We start from the raw sequence: 13,415 nt of genomic DNA, 5'->3' as shown, positions 1-13,415 counted from the left end.
CTCCCGGGTAGACCCAAGAGCTCTGCTCTCTGGAGCAGAGACACCACGATGGACTTTGGCTAGAATCTTCCCGGTAAGCGCACCTTGGGATGCTTACACACATCATTAGAAATGGGCTAGTCCAGGTGCGAGAATTAGCCTGTAAGGGCTAGAGTTCAGGCCAAGCAGTTCGTAAATGAATACAGTTTGTGTGTTGTTATTTCGGGCATGAGCTAGCCATGCGGGCGGCCGGGTGCTGGGGACGCAGCCCTGCCGCTCCTATTTCAACAGTGCCACAAAGGCTGAGATTTTCATAACCACACAGAGTCACCAAGAATAGAGGCTGTTTTATAGTGGATCCCAGATGATAGGATGTGAACGTGGAGCTGAGGCTCTAGAGATATAGACATGAGGGCATCCATGGCAAAGGGAGAGGAGGGAGAAAGAACAGGGCCATGTGAGAGTGTAGGGCTCTTAATGACTGACTATCGATGTGGCTGAGTAGAAGGGGTTAAGCATTTTCCCCCACCTCATGTCTCCATCCCCCATCAGTGTGTGTGTGCGCGCACGTGTACATGTGTGCATGTGTATGTGTGTGTATTAAATCAGATCTTGCTATGTATGTAGTCCAAGCTGACCTAGAACTTGTGGCAACCCCCCTGCTTCAGCTTCTGAGAGCTTGGATAATGGGTGTGCACCACAACACCTTACACAAATGTTCTTGTGAGACAAGAGCCTGCAAAGGGTGAAAGTAAAAGCCTTGCTCTTCCTTCCCAAGACCTTGCTAACTCTATAGTAGTTTCAAGGGTTTGTACCGTTTTCTGGAGTCTGAAATTCATTTGTCACACTTTGCCTAATTTGAGCTTAGCACCAGACATTTTCAGGTAGAAAACAGCTTTTGTTTTGTTTTGTTTTGTTTGTTTTTCAAGACAGGATTTTTTTTCTGTAGGCCTCACTGTCCTGGAATGAGCTCTGGAGACCAGGCTGGCCTCAAACTCAGAGATATACCTACCTCCACCTCCTGAGTGCTGGGATTAAAGACATGCATTATCACCTTCTGGCAAACAAAGAACTTTAAAAATACTTGTCTGAGACCCTCAAGCACAGAGCAGAGTTGGGAGTTGAAATTTAAACCATGAAGTCCTATTACAAAGTACAGTTTCCCCAACAACAGTGAAGACCAAGAATCAAATTAGCAATCAATCTGCACATAGACTATACCCTCCAATATTTGTGTCCCTTTACAGACCTGAAATGTCGCTTTTTTCACTGTGTGGATCTTGAAATAGGAAATATGATTAATCTCTGAGTTAAGCTTTTTGATGGCATGACCGAGAGGCTCTGTCAACTCCGGGCTATCTACAGGTATGGTTCTGGGGCATCCAGGGCAGGTGGCAGGAAGTGAGTGTGTCAAATACTTTCCTGAAAAAGAAAACAAATTTATAGTAAGTAGTTATACCCAAAGAATAGTCTATCCTGGCTCCTGTCATACAGAGGGCCAGCACCCTCATTTTCACAAGGTGGGAAGTGAGCAGAACAGAGTTAAAAGATGGTGGTCCATGAGCCACTCACTTTCTTCCTCTCTCTCTCTCTTTGTCCTCCTTGCAGCTCAGATGCTTAGGGAAGCATGCCTTTGACCATGTTGAGCCATATGTTCTACTTCTTTTGATCCCCTCCCCCAGAAAGATTCTGATGTGTCCCAATGTTAGGAATATTAATTTTAAGATGTGTTACATTTGTTTATGCTGTGATGCAAAGATGTGTTGCAGTCTTTTACGTTGCATGTATGAAACTCTGCGAAGCTCTTACCCTTTGCCTGTCTAAAACATGTGATGCTCTCATAAGGAGCTGAATGGCCATTCACAAGGCAGGAGGAAGGATAGGCAGGACTGGCAGGCAGAGTAAATAAAAGGGAAGAAAAATCTGGGAGGAGAGACGAAGGAGCAGGAGAGATCAAGAAGTAAGAAAAGGAGGAGCCAGCCATGGAGGAAGAGTGAAAGTAAGATACAGAAGTAAGTAAAGGAAAAAAACCCAGCAGGAAAAGATAGATGGGATAAGTTAAGTTAAGGAAAGCTGGCTAGAAGTAAGCCAAGCTAAAGCCAGGCATTTATAAGGAAGAATAAGACTCTGTGTGTGATTAATTTGGGGCTAGGTGGCAGGCACCGCAAAGAGCCAAAAGAATCAAAGAGTAAGAAACAACCAACTTTGGTGCCCAACATGATGTTAGAGTGAAAGAAAATTCATCATCCCAAACCAGCCTTGAAGTCTATATGGAACAAAAATTGGTCTAGAACTTCTGCTCCCCTGCTTCAGTTTCCCGAGTGATGTGATTACAGGGGTGCACCACTGCATCCAGTTTAAAATTTTGTGTCTTCAGTGTAAGCTTAGGAGAAATGTGTAACTTAGAGGAAGGCAGTGGTGACCGTAAAAGAATGAATGAATGAGCCTCCAGCATGGCTGCAGTGGACAGCGGTGTCTTGGTGCTTCTCATCATGACCTGTGCACAGCACTGCCTCCGGCTATGACATGTGCAGACTGTTTATGACTGTGAGAGAAGTCAGCTCCCTTTTGAGAAATGCCAATTTAGCCATAGGCTTTTCACAGACAACCTTCCATACTAACATGCTGGGAAATCCATCTTTAGCTGGAGGGATTCCACTGTGTATGGCTTAAAATGAGTCCTCTCCAACTCAAAACCCCACATTTAAGAACAATTTGTAGAAAAGGAAAAGTAAGCCAGCTGGCATTGCCCCTGAAGATGGCCTTGGCCCAGAGAGCACACACTGTTCCTTCTGTCCTGGGTTGACTTGGCCATTTACAGACACACTGCAGCTGGGTCAGAAGTCAGGCCCCATTGCTTCCCCATGGTCCCCTATGTGCTTTCTCACCTGAATAGATGTTACAGTCCTGGGAGAAGTCAGCAATGTTTTGATCGATATCCACAAAGGCATTATCTCTACACTTCCAAACATCCTGGTAGTTCAAAATCAGAAATTAAAATCAATTTTGAAAACAAACAACTAATAAAAATCAAAGAGAGTATGCTTGCTTAAGAAATTCTTGCATAGGGAAAAAGTGAAAAAAGGAATAGAAGCTGAAAGCAAAAGAAAACCTAAAGCTCATGAGAGTATCTATGTCTACAAATAAACACAGAGGGACATGAAATAAGAATGTTCACTACATGGTGAACATATAAGTGAGTGGGTTTCTCTCTCTCTCTCTCTCTCTCTCTCTCTCTCTCTCTCTCTCTCTCTCTGTGTGTGTGTGTGTGTGTGTGTGTGTGTGTGTGTGTGTATCTCTGTGTGTTCACAAGTGTGGGATGATGAATCTCTTGACACTAGAGTTAAAGAAGTTTGTAAACTTCCTGATGTGAGATGGGGGTGCTAGATATCAAACTCAGGTCCTCTATAAAAGCAGGGCTTCCTTATAATCATTGAGCCACCTCTCCAGACTCTGCACCTTAGCTTATGAGAAGGGTTTCTCGCTTAGCCTGGGTAATAAATTGTGTGAATATGAAATAAGATATAAAGATAGATAGGATGTCTAAATATAAAATGTAAATTTTTCCATTTAAAACATTCAAAGTTGTAGAATTAGCTGTTGTTGATTAAAATTCATGCTATAAAATCTTTACTGCTGCATTGAAAAGTAATTTTACCCAACAGAAATTCTAAGTCCAGTAAGCAACAGACAAGCATCCTACCCCTTTTTGGCCCCTCTGAATGTTCATCTTCTTCCTGTCTTTATGAATTTGCGTACCTTATATATTACATATAAATGGCTTCATACAATATTTATACTTCTGTGTCTGACTCACTTCATTTATCCCACGCTTCAGAGTTCACACATGTTGTAGGTGCATCATCCTTTGGTGTATGTACACAGTGTGTTATTCATCCATTCACCTGCTGTCCTGGTTAGTTTTTTATTAGCTAGATGCAAACGAGAATCACGTGGGAAAAGGGAGCCTCAACTGGGAAATGCCTCCATCAGATCGGCTTGTTGTCAAGTCTGTGGAACATCTTTTTCTTTCTTTTTTAAATTTTATTTTATATGTGCAAGTGTTTTGCCTACATGCATGTGTCCACCACGTGCCTGGTGCCCACTAAGGCCTTGAGAGGGAATCAGAAACCCTGGAACTGAAGTTCCAGAAGGTTTTGGCTCAGCTGAGAATGCAAACTGTGTTCTCAGGAAAACATTAAACGCTCTTAAGTTCTGAGCCATTTTCCCAGTCCCAGCATTTTCTTGATTAATGATTGGCATAACTGGTCCCAGCCCACTGTGAATGGTCCTACTCCCGGGGAAGACGCTCCTCAGAGGAACAAGAATCAGCCTGGTCAGCAAATCAGTGAGCAGCTCTGTGCTTTTGCTTCAGTTCATTCCTCCGGGCTGCTGTTTGAGTTCTTGCCTTGGCTTCCTTCAACGAGAGACTGTGACTTGTGATAAAATAAAGCCTTCCCTTCCCAAGTTGTTTTTGGTCAGTATTTCATCACAGCAACAGAACTGAGAAAGATCCCTGTTGATGGGCACATGGGTCGTTTATACTTTTGGGTTGTCTGAGTAGTGCTGCTGGGAACACGACTTTCTCTGCTTGAGCTTCCTTTTGAGTTCCTTTGCGGAGACATCTAGAAGTGTAGTTGCAAGCATATCTAATTATTTCCTGCTTGATTTATTTGTTTGTATATTAGGTGTGCATACCTTCATCTGTGTGCATGCACGTGCACGTGTTTGTACACAAATTCAGAATCCAAAGGTTGATGTCAGAGGCCTTTCTTAGTTTCTCTCTACCTTATTGGTTGAGATGGAGTCTCTCACTGACCCTGGAGCTCTCCTATTCAGGTAGGGTCAGTGAGTGCCAAGATGTCATCCACAGAATGTGTTAACTAACATGAAAGTAGAATTGAGAAGATGAAGAACCAGGAAGGGAAGAGCTGAAGTAAGGAGCCGGGGTCTAGAGGAACCTGTGGAACACTGAGCACACATGACATCAGAGGAGACAAGGAGAGGGTGACAGCCCAAGCCTCGGGCCTCATCCCTGGTGAAGGTAAATACTCAGGGTGACGTGTGCAGTGTCTCCGTGACCATGGATGCGAACTACCAAACCATATCTCAGTTTTAGGGACAGTCTTCCCACAGGGTTGACAGTCCCGTCATGCTGTTAACAAAATGTTAAAGACGATCATTCAACTTTTGCCTACTTACTCCATCCGCAAGGGATTTGCACTCTGGAGATAAGAATAGAAACTTCTCCTTTGAACAATTAGTTTGCACAATTGAGTAGGTGATTTCATATTTCAGTCCAGCCACCACCTGCAATGATTTTAGGTTGAGTGAGAACTTGAAGTTCAGCTTGAACATTAATAACAGTGAGCAAAAGTTAAGAACATCTTTAAACATTGATTTGGATTGAGTAAGTGCTCAGGGAATACACACCATCATTGCTACCAGGCAGAGGGACCACTGAGTAAAAATTAAGTATCTTTGCACACTTGAGCACACACACAGACTCCCATGTAACTACAAATTACACAGAAACACTCCAATGTAATTGTAAATTATATATATACATATATATAAACACACACCTATATATACATATATACATTATTTTTCTTGAAATAAAAGCCCCACAATCTTTCTTTTTCCAGGTTGCTAAAAGGGCATGTTTCCCCCAGCTTTGTGAAACAATATGATTGTCTATACAGGAGGAATGAGAAATAGGAATGACCTTTCCTGGTGAGTCTACTGGTCTCAGATCACCAGGTAGTGAAATTCTCCAGCTTTTCTTGACAGGCCCTACACTGACCGCCAACTACATGCTCAATACACACGATCCCCATGGTGAGCACCTCCCCATGCTGACCACCCACCCTCCCTATGCTGACCACAAGCTCCATGCTGACCACCCCTCTTCCCTGTGCTGACTACCCCCTTCCCCATCCTGACCACCCCTCTTCCCCATCCTGACCACCCACCCTCCCTATGCTGACCACAAGCTCCATGCTGACCACCTTCTCAATACTGACCACAAGCCACCCTCATACTGACCTCTGTCCATGGACACAGATGGGTAAAATACAAATCTCCCGCAGTGGCAAGTTAAACTGAAGGTAGAGAATGGTACATAGGCAGAGGTGGCAGATCTCTGTGATTTTGAGGCCAGCCCTGTTTACATAGTGAGCTCCATGACTCAAACAAACAAACAAAAACCCAAATACATAGATAGATAGATAACCAGATGGCTGTGGAATAGAAAGCTTTTCCCACCTCACCACCATGAGCGAATGCCAAGTATAATTTAGGGTGTACCCAGGAAGTCATGTCCATCTTTGTAGGACCAATTTAATACTTTGAGGCAGTATTTGATTAGAACAACAAGATAGTAATACAGATTTTTAAAATCCTAAAACCAGAATGACAATTTCATGAAATGCTGAACTATTTGTTACAAGCAAGCTCCAAGGGAAGAAGGTGTGAGTCACCCTTCCCTTTGTATGGGTCACTCTGCTCACTAGGGCCCTAGAGAAAGCCCCTTGTTTAGGAGCTATTCTCGTGAAAATGCAGAGGAACACTCCAGTACATTAAGCATGAGACCAAACACGTTCCTCCTGGCAGGAACCACACAGGTTTATTTTATGTGACAAGTTGACAATCTAACAAATTTTTAACCATATCATGTCATGAAACACTGAAAAAACAAACCTGTCTCTGGGCTGCTTTTACTTCTTTGAGAGCAAAGAGGTGGGAGCGCCTGGTGTCGATGTTGAAATGCTCGACTGCATGTTTCAGGACAGCCTCCAGTTCAGGGCTATCAGGCAGTATGGGGTGTACACAACCCAAACAGGTGTACTGGGCTGTCAATACAGGTCCATTACCTTGACAAAGAACAGACAAAGAGACAGTGTTAACAACTGAAAACATCTCTCATATACTCTGTCCCCAACACAAACCATTTAGAAACTCCTGATAACTGACTTTCCATAGAAGTTTTACTCCCATAGGAGTTAAACATGATGAGCATCTAGGACTCCTGTGTAGTCAGAGGGAAAGTGCAGAAAAGAAAGAATAGTTTTTATGTTATATTTTTTATTTAACTTCTTAGAGATGGATCTCATATGCCCATGTCTAAGAAGTGTTGGTCTGGAACTAAGTGTAGCTAAAGATGGCCTGGGAAGTCTAATTCTCCTTCCTCTGCTCTCTGCAGGCCTCTGTGTTGTCTGAGTTTCTGTCCTGCCCAGTTCCTGCAATTGTTAAGTTCCAAAGAAATGACACAGAGATCTACATTAATTATAAACTGATTGGCCCATTAGCTCAGGTATCTTATTAACTCTTACAACTTATATTAGCCCATTATTCTTTTCTATGTTAGCCACGTGGCTTGATAACTTTTTCAGCAAGGCAGTCATATGTTGCTTCTTCTGTGGCAGGCTCACAACTGCAGAAAAAGCTTCCTTCTTCCCAGAAAAATCCTGTTCTCATTGACGCACCTTTACTTCTTGCGTGGATGTCCCACCTATACTTCCTGCCTGGCTACTGACCAATCAGCGTTTGTTTAAAATATAGTTGACAGTACTCAATTGTCCCACACTACTTCCCCCTCTTTTTTTAAATAAAGGAAGATATCCATAGTCCATTCTTGGGAATATGGGCATAGTTTTCCAAGCTAGTTCCTGCTGGTTGGGGTCACTGATAATCTTATAGGGACCTAAAGAAAATTTAGAATTATGAACAAATCCTGACTGGAGTATCCTGTGAAGCTTGATCATCTCACGCAGCATCTTGAATCTGTTCTGGATATAGAACTCTGACATCTGGGCCATCTGATCCTACCAGAAATTTCTCAAGTGCTCTTACTTGATCAAACCTGATTTTTCTTAACTCAGAATGAATCCATAGCCTCTCATTTCCTGTGGAAACAAAAGCAAAATCTCTTCTCCAAAGTAACATATCTTTTGACTTCAATTTTGAAGTCAAGGTATTTTCAAAATGCCTATCTTGGGTTAATTCAGCAGCATTTGTAAACAAATATCTTTTAGCAGCAGTTGCTCCTTCCTCAGCATTCAAACAATTTAATAAGAATATAACAACAGAGGGGGAGAAGAGTGTGGGAGGGGGAGGGAAATGGGAGGCTGGGAGGAGGCGGAAACTTTTTTTTCTTATTCTCAATAAAATAAAAAAAAAAGAATATAACAACATACAGTATCCAGACTCTATGTGTATTTTTCATCTTTATGTGGCTTTATTTTAACCTCAAATTCTTTTATTTTCATTTTTAATTTTTGGCTATTTGACACAGAATTTCTCTGTGTCGAAATTTGTCCGGGAGTTTACACTGTCGAACAGGCTGTCCTTAAACACACACACAGATCTGTCTGCCTCCCAAGCGTTGGAATTAAAGGTGTGTGCCACTACACCTTGAATTCACAGAGGTCTGCCTGCCTCTGTCTTCCAACTGTTGGGACTAAACGTGTGTGCCACCATACCCAACTACTTCCTTTTTTTTTTTTACTTTAAGGTCTTTAACCTTTTTTATTTACCCTCCCAAGCTTGCAAATATTTTTAACATGCAGCAAAATGTTTAGAGGTTTTCTTTGTCTTTGAATCTTTCTTTACTGTATCTCTCTCTCTTTTTCTGACCACATGAGTCTTTAATTTGCTAAGCAATATGGAGAGGATTAAAGCCATGGCTTTGACAGCTGGATCTAGCTCATTCATTAGCTTTCTGAGATTCCAGCCTTATGGTAAATGTACCAACTGTAGCCATGTATATTGCCCAAAATCTATGACGTTTCAAGGACCCTGCCACCAAGCAAGCTGCCACAGTGATCACAAACCACACTCAAATGCTCTGTAGCAGACCTCCTGCCTGAGTCAGTGTTGTGCAGGCAAAAAGGCCCAGAGAGAGGCATTTTAAAATGCTGTGGCTTTTTTCCTGCTACAGCTAAAAACCAAAAAGCGTGTGGTCAGCTTTTCATCAACACCATTTAAGTGTTTTGTGGCCTCTTAAAAGAGCTGCAAGGTTTTGCAACTAAAGCAGAGTCGGGAAGCCTCTCTTAAATGAGAGCACTTGCCTCTAGCTAGCAGAGCCCCCCCCCCCGGGAAAATGCTGTTTCAATGAGCCATGCTTAACTCTATTCTTTGTTGTCTAAAATTACTTCCCAAGCTCTGTCAGGCTTTATGTGGATGCAGTTGCCCTACATTGGGTGCCATTTATTGTCTGAGTTTTTTGTCCTGCCCAGTTCCTGCAGTTGTTAAGTCCCAAAGAAATCACACAGAGTTCTACATTAGCTATAAACTGATTGGCCAATTAGCTCAGGTATCTTATTAACTCTTATAACTTATATTAACTGATTATTCGTATCTATGTTAGCCACATGGCTTAATAACTTTTTCAGCAAGGCAGTCATATCTTGCTTCTTCTTGGCAGGCTCACAACGACAGAAAAAGCTTCCTTCTTCCCAGAATACTCCTGTTCTCATTGACCTGCCTCTAATTCCTGTGTGGTTGTCCCACCTATGCTTTCTGCCTGACTACTAACCAATCAGCATTTATTTAAAATATAATTGACAGAATATAATTGTTCCATCTCTCATATACACCATCCCAAACTCAAAACATTTAGAAGCTCCTGATAACTGACTTTCAAATTACTCCCACATGAGTTAAACATGATGAAAGTCTAGAACTCCTGTGTAGTCAGATGGAAAGTGAAGAATATTAATGGTTTTTTATGTTATATTTTTTATTTAACTTCTTAGAGATGGTTCTCATATACCCCAATCTTGGTCTGGAACTATCTGTGTAGCTAAGGATCACCTGAGAAGTCTGATCCTCCTTCCTCTACTTTTCTCTGCAGGCCTCTGTGCCTGACTTATATGATGGGGATTGAACCCAGGCATTCAGGCATACATACTGGCTTGTCAGAAAAAGGTCCAGGAACAGAGTTATGCAAGGAGCATTCTGAGTGTCAATGAGAACATTCCAAGAAATAAGACAAGGGTCTTGTGACCAAAGTTGCTTCAAAACACAGAATTGTTCTTGCAATGTGTTTTGGGCCCCCATAGCCAATACGAGCAAATTTACTGCTTGTTCTTGTAGTCAATTAAATATTGAAATTCTCCTTGGTTTGTCTCTATGGAGAAACACATGAGTGTCACAGTGTGGCTTGTCCTTGTGACTGTATACAGCATGTGCTCATGGGAACTTTACTGATGTGGCCTTTCTCTTTTCTATAGATTTTTTTTTAATTTTCTTATATATTATGCATGCCCTGTTCTGGCTGCATGTATGCCTGCCTGCCAGAAGAGGGCACCAGATCTCATTGCAGATGACTGTGAGCTGAGGGTTGAACATAGAACCTCTGGAAGAGCAGTCAGGGCTCTGAACATCTGAGCCATGTCTCAAGGCCCTCATGTGACCTTTCTTAACTCTCAGGTTATAAGTCGTCTGAGGCTCTGAATGAAGTTGGTTATTACAGAAGACATTAGTCTGCCTCACTTAACAACTCCAGGCTCACAGATCCCACCTCCTCCAGGACAGTGACACTAGCTGAGCTACATCATTAGGCCTTTATTTTAATGGTCACATTAATATATAACTCACCATTTTATAAAAGGGAAGCATTACAGATATATCATAATCTTTTGTGCTAATTAAAGCTCCTTTATGCCTCCTTCCATTTATTTCCTGTCATTAATCCTGACAAAGTCAACTTGAAGAAAAACCCTCCCAAACAGATTTTTCTTTCCATTTTTTTAAGTCATACATCATCTAAAACAAATCATTGGCAGGTAGAAAGTGAAAGGCTGTGAGATGGCAGGACGGCGCTCTTCTCTTAGTTCATGTGATTAGTGTGGTAGTTTGGATGTAAACGGTCCCCACAATCTCAGAGAGTGACACTCTTAGGAGTTTTAGCTCTGTTGGAGTAGGTGTGGCCTTGTTGGAGGAAGTGTGTCACTGTGGGGACAGGCTTTGAGTTTTCCTAAGCTCGTGATACCTTCCAGTGTCACAGTCCGTTCGCTGCTGCCTTCTGCTCAAGATGTAGCCAGCACCATGTCTGTCTGCACACTGCATGCTCCCGGCCGTAATGATAATGGACTGAGCCTCTGAACTGTAAGTGAGCCTGCACAAACTAAGTGGTTTCCTGTATAAAAATTGTCATGGTCATGGAGTCTCATCACAGCAATAGAAACTCTAACAAAGACAACCAGCATAAAAGGCCAGAGGTTTTCTTGTTACTCAGCCCAAAAGGAGCCTTTCCTTGAAGTCCATCTGCCCCTGCTATCACACACCGGGTGCTGAACTAGGGTGTAGGGACAAACTAAGTGTCACTTCCATGAAGGAATGACAATCAGGTAGAACAGAAAGAGTGTAGACGGCATTTCATGGAGGTTGGCGGGAGCTAGGAAAACCAGGAGGCTAAAATGAGGTCAGAAAGGACATCTATGAAAATGTTGAAGATGCCTGAGCTGGAAGGAAGAAGCTGGCAAGAGGTGTCAGCATGCTGTGTGGGGGCAGGGGAGCTGTAATGGTCGAATGAGGTAACACATGATTCATGTGAGGTAATTAATACATGTAAAGTCCCTAGACTCACGGCAGCACCTAAGTGCTTGGTGAGCGTGAGCTCTGGCTGGCATCTGGTGTCTACGTCTGATGATGCCCAGACACTGCGTCTTTCATCATCTCATTTTCTAGCACACCAGTCCTGTGAAGTGTGCAGTTCTGCTCTCTCCCTTCTGAGACAAGGAAAAGGGGAAGTGAAGAAGATAAAAACCTGGACTGATTTCAGGTCAGAGCCGACCCCAAATCCCACACTCTCCTCCCTGTTTTATGCTTGTGGGACTGGAGGCGAGTCCAAGTCTCCTCATCCTCTGTCAGCCTCCACCCTCACCTGTCCCTGCTGACACAACACAGGAGGAGTTAGGATAGGTCTGAGGGGATGATTGACACAGCCTGACCCAATCCAAAACCCTGGGTAGGGCTACTCTGCCCACATATCTGCCACAATGCTACCACTGCAGATGGCATTGCCATTGTCACGGTCTGCAAAGGTAGTCTGGTCTGGGTTGTGTTCCTGGTACATACGAATAATTAATGCCCACTGCAGGCTCCTACCCGCTGCCACCACTAGGGAAGGCCCCCTGATGGATCACCCACCTGAAGTAATATTGCAAGTCTGGGTAGCTACGTAGAATTTCTCAGTTTTACTCTTCCCCACTGTCGCTGAACATTCTCCAGTGGCCTAAAAGAAAAGAAAGAGGTTATTTGGTCAAATCTTTCTTTCTCATGGATGAATCTAGCTAGTACTGTTTGTTGGTAATTGTGATTTAACGTTTTTTTTAATAGTTTTTTTTCTTAAAGATTTATTTGATTTTATGTACATGAATGTTTTGCCTGTATGTATCCTGGTGCCTGTGAGGCCAGAGGACAGCATCAGATCCATGGAACTAGAGTTACAAATGTTTATGGAATCCATTTGGGCGCTAGGATCCCAACCCAGGTTTTCTGCAAGAGCTCTTAACCCCTGACCCACCTCTCCAGTCCTCTAAAAAAGTTTAGAGACATGAGAATGAATATTGAGTGACTGCTCCCACAGGCCACTGATCTTCAAGGGTCAGGGAGACAGAGTAAGGCTTCTGAACTTGAACCTCAATGTGGAATCCTATAGAGGCTTCTCTGTCGCCAAGACAGACGCTGTGCCTCAGGAAAACAGGCTAAGCCTCGTCCTTGATGTCCCTTTTAGTGTCAGTGCATTCATGTTCCCCCACCTTGTAGAGATACAACACATGCACGTAACAGGTCACTGTGAGGAATAAACGTGCTAACACACAGAAAGAGCCCAGTGAAGCAGCACACAGTCGGTCTTCATGGTGGCTGTCCAGGCATGGTGCTGAACTAACTGTGCTTTTTGTCTTCTTTGTCAGCCTTATCCACTGTACTGGGTGTCAGGAGCTATCATGTGAGGCTAGAACTCACCCCATGCCTTCCTGCATCTCTGAGAGATTCTGCAGGGCATAGCTGCCAGACAGGCTCAGTGAGGGGCAGAGCCAGCTCGGCAATCCTGGTCTCCTAATCTGGAGTGCAGTGTGCTCTTTTACAACCATGGAGGACCACAGTGTGAGCACACTCGGGAGGATGCTGACATCCCATCTAGGAGGAGAGTCCGAGCTTATAAGAATTATCTGCTTCTCAGGCAGATGACTGCCCGCCATTCCCTCTCACCCGTGGAAAGCATCCATCTGCTGCTAGATCTGGAGTTTCTTTAAGATGCCTATTGTCAACGAGATCTTGTTTAGTTGATCTCGTTTCAGCCTCCTCCAGCCAGGGAGACCAAGGTTGTCTCGTTTTAATAGGTTAGAGCACCTACTGAGGAAGGCCAAGTGGCATCCTACCTCTAGGAGGCAAAGTCAAGATTTGAACTTAGGCCCAGGATAGTT

General features: G+C 43.3%; 1 protein-coding gene across 7 annotated transcripts in view; it reads right to left on the bottom strand.

The window, feature by feature from the left end:
• The window catches only part of LOC126504268 (T-kininogen 2-like), a 72,746-nt gene that overhangs the window by 9,040 nt on the left and 50,291 nt on the right, over positions 1–13,415 (bottom strand). The window contains exons 3-7 of one of the 7 annotated variants that reach the window (XM_050146506.1): positions 12,136–12,220; positions 6,682–6,854; positions 5,182–5,289; positions 2,868–2,952; positions 1,229–1,401 (exon numbers count right to left, since the gene is read on the bottom strand). The exons of 2 other annotated variants lie outside the window; for them this stretch is intronic. In XM_050146506.1, coding sequence (XP_050002463.1) covers positions 1,229–1,401; positions 2,868–2,952; positions 5,182–5,289; positions 6,682–6,854; positions 12,136–12,220 — 624 coding nt within the window. The remainder of the gene's footprint in view (positions 1–1,228; positions 1,402–2,867; positions 2,953–5,181; positions 5,290–6,681; positions 6,855–12,135; positions 12,221–13,415) is intronic. 4 more of the 7 variants (XM_050146511.1, XM_050146509.1, XM_050146508.1 and 1 more) reach the window with 4 other exon arrangements.

This window comes from Alexandromys fortis, unplaced genomic scaffold (genome assembly GCF_014885135.2).
Source record: "Alexandromys fortis isolate MF-2015 unplaced genomic scaffold, M_Fortis_MF-2015_v1.1 scaffold_56, whole genome shotgun sequence".
NCBI lineage: Eukaryota > Metazoa > Chordata > Mammalia > Rodentia > Cricetidae > Alexandromys > Alexandromys fortis.
Note: the sequence above shows the minus strand (reverse complement) of the source record. Positions and strands in the feature narration are given on the sequence as shown.